The sequence below is a fragment of the Lepidothrix coronata genome, unplaced genomic scaffold (genome assembly GCF_001604755.1).
Source record: "Lepidothrix coronata isolate B3197 unplaced genomic scaffold, Lepidothrix_coronata-1.0 Scaffold39, whole genome shotgun sequence".
Classification (NCBI taxonomy): domain Eukaryota; kingdom Metazoa; phylum Chordata; class Aves; order Passeriformes; family Pipridae; genus Lepidothrix; species Lepidothrix coronata.
The window spans coordinates 2,982,646-2,993,377 of record NW_016690219.1 but is presented as its reverse complement, the minus strand read 5'-3'; the positions used below and the strand labels follow the sequence as shown (position 1 = coordinate 2,993,377).

General features: G+C 42.5%; 1 protein-coding gene across 1 annotated transcript; it reads left to right on the top strand.

Annotated features, from left to right (window-relative positions):
* Positions 1-5,091: 5,091 nt before the first annotated feature.
* On the top strand, positions 5,092-10,463 carry MRPL19 (mitochondrial ribosomal protein L19). The gene is made up of 6 exons (XM_017813093.1): positions 5,092-5,190; positions 5,416-5,527; positions 7,625-7,743; positions 8,274-8,408; positions 9,185-9,366; positions 10,121-10,463. The coding sequence occupies exons 1-6, from the start codon at positions 5,121-5,123 to the stop codon at positions 10,334-10,336; spliced, it is 834 nt and encodes a 277-aa protein (XP_017668582.1). The 5' UTR covers positions 5,092-5,120; the 3' UTR covers positions 10,337-10,463.
* Positions 10,464-10,732: the final 269 nt, after the last annotated feature.

The following is a 10,732-nucleotide window of genomic DNA, read 5'->3' as shown; positions in this document are numbered from 1 at the left end:
AATCATAATGTCTGTCTCATTTAGCCTCCAAAGTCTTCCACAGAGATTTTTGGATTATTGGATTATTGGATTCATTTTGACTCCTCAATTCAACTTCTCTTAAAAATGTCTTATTAAATCAGAAAATTAGGAGAATCGAGGGTTTCATAATTGTTGAGATCAGCCAGTGTTGTTGTCCCTTCTGTAACCTGTAAGGGTGCCAGGCATCCCACAGGGAACTCAGTACTGAGCAGAGACATAATTAAGAGCAAAAATCCCCAAAAAAACTACAAAGCCAGACACAACTTAAATTCTCAATGATCTGAAAACACCACAGATTCCAAGAGGAATTTAAAGACACTTCTGACTCTGGACACAGCACCAGTGTCTACCAAGGCCCTGGCAAAGCTTCCAACAGACCATTTCACATTTCATATATCCCCTGCACCCTGATAGAAATCATTGGCACCCTTCTCCCATAAAGGTTATAAAATAACAATTTACCCTTCAGGGCTGGAACACAACAAAGGAAAAAGGAAATGGAAGAACATAGGTGTGCATGAACACAGTGGTGATGTACCATGGAAGCTGTGCCCATTGCCTGGAGCCCTCCAGGAGCTTCCGACTCAGAGGAGCAGATGTGACCACTTTTCCAGCAACTGCATGGGAAGCAGAGAACATGCAATTGGCCTGGCAGGGTTAACTGTGCGTGGCTCCAACAGGATGTATGCTTGAAAACAACCGAGGCCTGGGGGTGTTTGGACGTAATGAGTGGAAGATTTTCCAGCTCATCGCTTTCCCAAGCTCAGTGCTGAGATGCTGTGTCTGAAGAACAGTTCTCTCTCTCCTCTTTGCTTGCTCTACAGTAAAGTAAAAAATGTAATTGTGGATGCTTGATGACCACCTTAATGAACAGCTGTTCTAGCCAGAAGGGTCTGGCACCTTACATTATTTTAAGAAACCTTTTGGAATTTTTCTGATTATTTTCAGCAAGGTGAACTCACCTTCAGTTAACTAATGACTCATGTCTCATTAAAGGAAAGCTTCCAGAAGGACTAGAGCTGCCATCAGATTTTTTAAATGTTTTAATAATATCCACTATACTCAAAACTTTCTGGAGTTGTTTATGGAACTGCTTTGATATCTGGGATAAACAGGACACAGAGGAATCCAGGCATTGCCCAGTGTCCATGCTGACATGGTTTTGCAAGACAGCTTGAAGGATTCAGATACCCCTGGACAGTCTGAAAGGAGCTACATCTGCTCTACCAGCCACTGGTAAGGCTACAGAAACCACAAATGACTTGACAGTTGTTCAGCAAAGAGCACAGTTTAGGTAAGACAAGAGCATACTCTGGGCTGACGTCTCAAGAAGACATCACCATGCAAGCCATGGACCTACTCCATACCAAGGAATCTGTCCTCGTCCTTCCAGCTGGGCCTCTTTTCCACCACTGGAAAAGCAACTCAGAAGTTTGGGATAACAGCCCAGCATCTCCTAGTAGTAAGGGTCCACTGAATGTTGGAGGGGATTAACCTATACACATTTTGCTCCCACTCTGACATTTGGATGACACCTCTGTGAGCAGGGATGATTTCCGGGCCCTGTACCTGGTGTTACAACTGTACAAACCAATGAAACACAGATGAGAAGGCCAGAGATGCATTTGTGCCACACTGTTGCATAAATGTCAGAGGAAGCAGTTTCACTTCTGAGGTAACAATTGCCAAAGTAAATTCATTAAAAATTAATTACTGAAAGCAATGTTTCCACTTTCAAATCCAACGAGACCAAACTGTGCCAAGCCTTGAGGTCTGTATTGAGCCAGTGCTCGTTCCCATTCATGAGATAGATGACCACAAGTTTTCTGCACGCACCACAGAACACGGGGTAGGGAGGCCCTCCATGAGCCAGTCCCATTTCTTTTGTAACCCAGGGACATCCAGCTGCTTCTTCTCAACCCTGAATGGACAACAAACCACATCTTCAGAGCAGCTCAGCCCCTTTCTGTTTAGAGACACAATAACAATAACAGCAGGTGTTACCACCTTTTGCTGTGTTTCCCATAAAAAGACATCCAAGTTCCCTCAGGCAACATAAAAACCCGCTCCCTGCTTCACACCCCTGATACACCATAAACAGATGTGTTGGGGTTGTTGCAATGTGGCCTCAGGTGTTTAGAAAAAGTCTCAGGGATTTCGGTCTGAAATGCAGACTTTTTCAGAAGGTAATCCTGACAACCCTGATTCTGGTGCTGCAGATACTGGTGCTAGGACTGAAGCATTGTATCCCTGGCCTCATGGGGACATAAGCAGCTTAAATCCAGACAGCACGTGCTAGATGCAGGTAGGCAGCTCATGTGAGGAAGCAGTCTGCCAGTGGTCACACAAACCAGAGTAAGAGCCCTGCCCCAATGCTGCTAACAAGTTTTGTAGTTTCTTAATTCACATTTGGTGTTATACAAACCCAGATGTGTCCTAAACATCAAGTAGCTGTCTCTAAACTCGTTCTGAGCTAACACCAGTACAACCTGTTGGGCATCTCCACATCAGAAAAGTGTACCACTTCCCTATTTGGCCAAAAGGAGCATACAGCCTGAGAAGGTCTATTCTTTGGACTTTGCTTACAACAAAGTGGAGTTAAAGCATAGAAAACAAGAAAATTAATGTCTCAGAGTCACAAAGAAAGGGTGGAGCAAAATGCAAGCTCTTCTTCATCCTTAAACATCGGCCTTTTTTCCTCTGCCGAGCAGGACCATCGTTCAATTAAATCTTTAGCAAGGAAGTGTGAAGAGGGATCAGTTACACTGCTGACTTGAGAGAGAATCTGTTGTCTTTATTGATACATTTGTAGGACACAAACCTCAGAGGAGGGAGACAGGTCACTGATATGCTGATGCCAAAAGAGATTTGGTTTTGAAATAGGCTGGAGGTGGGAGCATATCCAGCTGCATAACTGAGTCAACCTCTCATTGCAATGTTGTGGCCAAAGGGCCTTACCTCAGCACCAGATAGAAACACAGCTGGAAACTGTGAGCTATCATATCTCTGTGTTTGAGGTGACTGTGAGCTCTGCTGAACGACCATGTTCAGTCTTAAAACAAACAGCTCAAGGAAGATATTGAAATAATGGAAGAGACTTCAAAGACAGAAACATGAAGGACAACATTTAGATAAGATCTTGTCGCCATCCTACTTCCATAGCTGAGAGAGGATCAAACTGAGCACTATTTTCTACCTCTCCGGGTATTCTTCCCAAAGAAACTCAGATGCTCAGACTCAGGGAATTGCAGTGCATTTTGGGAGCAACAAAAAAGAGCTGCACAGCATCCCTACATTGATGCATAGCTGCCTAGACACTGAAGAAACACAACTTTAGTATTCTCCATAGGATGTCCCAGAGTAGATTTGTCCAAAACTTCTTACCAAAAGAACTTAAAGACTGACTTGAACAGGACTACATCAGAAAAAGACACACATTTAGTCATAGGAAGCTGCAATTCATGCTGGGCAAGCAATGCCAAATAAATTTTGTATAGTAGTAGTAAGGAACCAGAGATGAGCTTCCCCAGAATCTGACAGGGTGGATTAGAAATACGCTCAATTCAGCAAGAATTAGTTCAGAGAAGTCCCAAAGTCTGTTTAATCTTTGTTAGATCCCCTGAGAACAGCAATGCCTTTAATTTGTGAATCCCACCCTATTCCTAGAAGCATTTTATGGAAGTGATTAACTCATGTGATCATAAAGTGATCTCTATTTTCACAGATTTTGTTATATAAGTAATAACCTATATAACCTGCACTTGTGCACCTTAAAAATAAAAAGCCAGGGTGTACCTGACTGGTTTGCCAAGCAAGTCGTCCGTGTCTTGGTACCAGGATACCTCAATAACCCACACAGGAATTAGGCACAGGGTGCAGGGGCAAGGTTCTGGGCCTTATGAGGCACCTCAAAAGTACTAAGGTTCACTTGGGAAGTGAGGGACAGAACTTAAAAAAAAAAATTAATCTTGAAAAGGAATCTTTGCTCCAAGTGATGTGCTCAGTGTTGGTGGAGATTTTTTTGTATTTTAAAGGTCAGAGTGCCCTCTTCTGTCCCATCCATGTCCTGATTATTAACTCCTGTGTTAAATCAGATTATAGAGAAAAACTGTGACTTCTTTTCTGCACACTTTATCATCTTCTCTAGCACAACTGAGAAACCAAACAGCCGATCACAAACTAAGAAATAACTCCTGTTCATTTGAGGGCTTGGCAATCAGCTCCTACCAATAAAAGGGGCTAGGGAAACATCACAGGCAACATGATTGATCTAATTAGTTTATGAGTTCAGGTATATTTTGAAGTGAATCTCTGCAAAGTTTAAACAGTGGCCCACACTCTACGTATAAACTTCACCTTTCTCCTGCCTGTCTAGCTGCTAATTGAATCCAAACTGATGACTGAGGAAATCTGACTGACACAAACATGTTAAAAGTAGCTCAACAGTGTCCATGCATATAATAATTTCTAAAATAATCTTGGTGAAAGCACTGGGACTGCAGTTTATCTGAATTACAGATGGAGCTAACAATGGCCTGGAAAAAATGTTTAGCTCAGCGTTTCTTTCATGAAAGTGTGTTTCTGGAAAATACATCACCACTTTCATGCGGCAAAGCCAGAATTAATAAATTATGCGGTGGATCCCTGTGATGTCTGTGATGTCCAAGGAGTTACTGCAAGTGTGGCTGGGCTGTGTTCCCACACTCACTGATGAGCTCCAGCTCTGCATCCCAGTGACACAGCACCTCCATGGGGGATGGGGGTGAAAGGAGCCGCTTTGTTTCGTTTCATTTTTGAATAATAGAGTGTTTTGCGTTGGAATGGACCTTAAAGATTACCAAATTGTAATTCCCCTGCCATGGGCAGAGACACCTTCCACTAGACCAGGTTGCTGAGAGCCTCATCTAGCCTGGCCTTGAACGCTTCCAGGGATGGGGCAGCCACAGCTTCTCTGGGCAACCTGTGCCAGGGCCTCACCGCCTTCACAAGGAGGAATTTCACCTCATCGTCCAACCTAATTTAATCTTCAATTTGGCACCGCCCCGTGAGGGGGTGTTTTGTCCCTCCGCGCTCGCCGTAGCGGACGCGCCGCAGCCGCCATGGCGGCCGCCTGTGGGAGGCTGGGGCCGAGGGGCATCGCCATCGCCATCGCCATCGCCCTGCCCGCCCGTGAGCACCGCTCGGCCCCTCGGACCTCATCCCTCACCCCTCCCGAGCATTCCCCCCTGCCCGCAGCCCTCCTCATGCCCGGCCCTGGCCCACAGACCGGGGGCGAGAGGGGGTGTCCTTGTGGCGGGATGCCCGCTCCCTCTTTTGGAGGGCAGGGGGGGTTGGATCAGCTTGAAATCACGGGGATTATATTTATTTCGTTTATTTATTTTATTTATTTTACAGGGTGTTTTTCCCTCTCGGGGTGTCGAGCGAGCGGCGATGGGAAGCCAGCGAAGTTCCAGCCGCCGCCGAAGCCCGTCATTATTGACAAGCAGAAGCAGAGGGCGGAGAGGAGGTAGGGAAGGAGAGGTGTCTGTGTCCCCCAGACACAGGGGACACAGGGAAGGTGGGGTGTCTGTGTGTCCCAGAGGAGACAGGGAAGGTGGGATGTTTGTGTGTCCCAGAGTGTCCCAGAGGAGGTAGGGAAGGGAGTCTGTCCCTGTGCCCACCCCGGGCTTGTGTCCAGGTCTGCTGCAGGCTGGTCATTGTGTGAGCACTTACTGAAAGAGCCAAGGCGTTATTACACAAAATAGAAAAAAAAAAAAAAGAAAAAAACATACAATTTGTAAAACTCTAGCAAAGATCATTTGTGTTGAAATATGCTTAGAACACCTTAAAATGCTGTGTTCTGGAGTTCCTGAAAGCAGTGAAACATGAAAAAAAAAGTGTACAGCACTAAACACTTTTGCAGATTTGGGGTTAACATGTTATGTTCTCTCTGCTAAAAGCGTCTCTTTCATGTGCCACTGGGTGACAGGGACATGTGTCCTGTGTCTGCCTTTGCCTCAGACCTTGAGATCAGTTGTGAGCACATGCCTTACTGTTTGTAAAGTGGAGCTGATGTCAGCAGTGGTGAAATCCTTGTGAGGTGTCTCATTCTGGGTATTTTTGATGTCACCTCAACCCATTTCATAGAATCACAGAATGGTTTGGGCTGGAAGGGACCATAAAGATCATCGCTTTCCAACCCCCCCTGCCATGGGCAGGGACACCTTTCCCTTAACCAGGTTGCTCAGAGCTCCATCCATCCTGGCCTTGAACACTTCCAGGGATGGGGCATCCACAGCCTCCCTGGGTTTTAAACCCAATTTGCATTGCTTTAAATGACACCCTGTTAAAACTTCAGTACCATGTCTGGAAAGAGTGGTAGTACTGTATTGTTCATCTTCCTCTCCAAAAAAACATCCACTAAACCCATAGCATGTAGGCAGCCCAGGAAGGGGAAAGGTATTAAAAATCAGGTTATAAAAATGCCCACTCTGTCTTCAGATAGAAATATCTTCTAAGAAGCGATGAGTCTACATGGCTGTTCTAAAAAGTGCAGTGTATGATGTGACAGCTGAGTAGAATGGGGGCTACATCATTTAAATGGCATTTTAGTCTTCTGAGGTTGTGTAACTTTGAAGACCATGAGTAGGTTTGTAGTTGTTTATTTTCTGTGTGGCTGCCTGTGGGCAGCAGCAGAACCTCTGTGCTGTCACACACGTTCCCTGTGCTCCCCCCACAGCCCCTGTAAGGTTTGTAAAGCAGGTTTGCATTTATTCTCCTTCTCTGTGTTGGGCACTTCTCTCCTGACCAGATCCAGGACTTTTAAGTCACATCTGTCCTAGTGAATTAAACGAGTCCACCTTCTTCCTCGAGCTCTGAGGCCAAGTGGTCACTGGAGTGGCCACATCCAAATGGTCTGTTGGAAGTGGTCTCAGCCCAAGCCAATCCATGTCAGGAAGTGTTGCCTTCAACTCAGCAGTCAGATAATTGAGGTCCGGGCCATGTGGGAATTCCTGGGCATGATTTAGTTTTTTGGAGCAGAAAATAGCTTTACGAGTCCCTTTAAGCTTCTCTAACACAAAAGGACATTTATGTCATGTCTCCTATAGAATCAATTTGTGAAAACTGTAATAGAGTGTAAATAGATTGAAATCTGTAATACATTGTTCCATATCTATTACTATAAAATCAACAAATAGTAAGTGTTCTGTCATGTGGACTGCAATTAAATGATGAAATAACCTGTTCCTCATCTGTGGCAGCAGTAAATGAACCCTCCTCTTTCAGTCAATATCAAGCTCCTCCAATATCAACACGTATTACTGGTTTTGGAAAAAATCTGTTTAAAAGAACAAAGCAACAACAAAAACAAAACAAGAAGCCCCAAAAGCTCCAAAACAATAAAGCCCCGCAAAAAAAAAAAAAACCAAAACACCTTTTGGATAACAAAAAACAATAATAAAATAAAATTGGTGATTTCATGAACTGCAGTTCATATCTCTGAAAAGGCAGCTGGTGGTGGTTAACCAGCTGGTAATTTTTAGACCAAATACTTGGACTTCTCTACTACTTTTTATGCAAATGCTTTTGTTTCATACTTTTAAAAGTTTGGCTGTTCCTACAGGTTCCTGAGCCCTGAATTTATACCTCCCAGAGGGAGAACAGATCCTCTTAAATACTATATGGAAAGAAAGGACATGATACAGAGAAGAAAAGTCTTCAACATCCCGGAGTTCTATGTTGGTCAGTAACAGCACTAAAACTTTCATAATTCTGTCAGTATTTTATATTCTGTGGCGTGTTAAAAAGTGTGGTCAGATTTAGAATAAAATAAAACATCAGTGTCACATGTTAGAACAACTAGTATGTGTTTTATACATAGTACTTTGTATTTTAATCTCATATTTACATCCAGATTCATTAAAAGTACAATCCTAATGTGTTACCTTAAGTGGTTTTTTTTTCAGTCCTGGCACTTGAACATATGGTTTACCAGTAAAGCTCAGGAAAGGAAAATACATTAAAAGAATTTCATTCAATTTGGATAGTGAAGAGTAAAAAATAAAGATGAAGAAGGTTTGTAGTTAATCTGCAGTATCACTTTAACATATATTCATATTTTCATTCAGGTCATGTTAGAAGTTTGTTCTGTTTCTGTCATTTTTGATGGAAAACAAAGTATTTTCCCAATGTGCCTAAATATGTACACTTTGTCTGACACTTCCCACATTTATTGACTTGGACAGCCTGTTTATTTTAACTCTTTTTGGCAGGCAGTGTGCTTGCTGTGACCACTGCAGATCCATATGCCAATAACAAATCCAACCGGTTTGTTGGCATCTGCATCCAAAGAGGAGGGAAAGGACTTGGAGCTACGTTTGTCCTTCGGAATGTCATAGAAGACCAAGGTGGGGCTCTAACTGTGGTAATTATGGTACAGGTGTTAAGCAAAAAATGTGTTAAGTTGTAGAAATTTAGTCTGTGGGGAGGATGACAGCAGGCTGAAGTAAAATTGTGAGTCTGCCCATTAGGGTATCCTGCAAGTCTGAAACTCTGTACACAGAGATGTTAATGTGCTCGGTATTTGAAGGCATGGAACTGCTTAGTAATTTTTTTGTCTCTATACTTGGTGGTTTTTAGACATTCCATGATGACTGTGCTTATGTCTGAGCCTGGGCAGTCTGTTGCTAGCCACATAAATACCAGCCCAGTTTGAGCACATGAACTGGGGATGTGTGTGTGAACTGTTTAACAAGCAACAGATTAGCAGAGTTTTATCATAGGATCATATTCTGGTTTATGACAAAATTAGGGGCAATTAAATACTGAGGTTCTGAGAGCAAATACAAAAGGGGTGGGTGTCTTTTCATATACACTGAAATGAACAATAACATCCATAATAACCAAAAGGGAGTGAAGTTTAAAAGCCAAGCTCATCTTCTTTAAACTCAAGTCATGCAATGTCTTCTAAGCCATCCTGTTATTAAAGGCTTGACTTTCAAAGAAACCTGCAGTTGCCTGTGCAGACACAGTGCAATGACACGTGCACACAGCACTGTAGTTCTCTGAGAAGTAAAAAGCAGTTCTGCAATGATACAGGAACGTGTAGCACTAAAGAAGTACTAATTTGGTGTTAGTATTTCTAATGAATTTAGTTCATTAAACCTGACTTTCCCTCTCTAAGGTGTTGAGATATGTTATGAACTGTACAGTCCTCGGATCCAGGCGATCGAAGTGCTGAAGCTGGAAAAGAGGCTGGATGACAACCTGATGTACCTGCGAGATGCCCTCCCCGAATACAGTACTTTTGATGTGAATATGAAACCTGTGTCTCGTTTGGACCACGAAGAAATTCCTGTAAACAAGGTAGGAGCCACATGTTTCAGAGAGGGGAAGCAGAGGATTATTCAGGTAACTTCCATATCTGACTGTATCAGCTCTTTGCTACATTAGTTACCAGGGTGACAAAACTAGATGAAATCAGGCAAGTCTTTGTACCATTTCTATAGCGAAAGAATGTTGAGAATGTAAACACCTACTATCCTCAGTAGTTAAATTTGAAGACATGCAAGGAGTAGCAGCCTCCACCTGCCTCTGTAGAACTCTGTGCAGAGGGGATGGCTTTTCTTACAGAAATGTCATTGTTAATGGGGTTGTTTGGGAGTGGTTGGTGTCAGGAAACACCAAGGTAAGATGGGTGAGTCACCTAAAATCTGCATCTCAGACAAGATCCAGAAACCAGCAGACACTGTTAGTGTTGTGTAGGAACTCAATAACTTACAGGGATCATTCCTCCCTTTCCCTATCACACTACTTTTATTTTTCCTTAATAAGGAACAAAACTACAAAAGATGAGTTCACTTTATGTTTCAATTATGGACTGTGTAATAAATTGAGACTGTGTTAATTAAAAATTTTCACAAGATGCTGTGACAACAACATGGACAGAAAAATTCCTTTTCTCCTAACAGTGTAAAGTAGTAGTTCCTTAACACACTGACAGATTGGTCAATTTTCTCTTACTTCTGTTAGAGCAGCAGTTGTCTCACCTTTTGCTAAGCTCACAGTCAAAACTCCAATTACTTAATACCTTTTTTAATTTTTTAATCCTTCATTTTAGCTGCAGGTACGAATGAAACCTAAACCATGGTCAAAACGGTGGGAAAGACCAAAATACAATATAAAAGGAATAAAGTTTGAGCTACCTGAAAGCAAAATGAAAGAAGCACAGAAGTGGAGCCAGCCATGGCTGGAGTTTGATATGCTGCGAGAATACGATACTTCAAAAATAGAGGAAAAAATTTGGAAAGAAGTGAATGAAGGACTTAAAAAATAATACTGTTTTTCACAGTCTAGGAATTACTGAGAAAATTAATATTTTTAATTTACTGTGTGGATGAGCAGTTGCCAAGTTTTGTATATACACAGGCAAAGCAAACAATAAAGTTAACCTTTCCAGAAGATTTTAGTGTGCAGACTTTTGTGACTCAAGTGTCCACTGCCTTCCCAATGCTTACAAGTCATTACAAGGAATATTTTTTCCAGAAACAAACATCTACAGAGCTAAATTGTGATAGAACAATTAATTACATTTTTGCAATAGCACAAGGCTTGTGCTAGAGACAAGCTGGGATGAGACAAAGGAAAACAAGAGAAAAGCAATGAGATCATCAGCTTGTGGGGATTGCTGATCAGCAGTTGCATTTTTGTTGTCATTCTGAGAGGAAAAGCA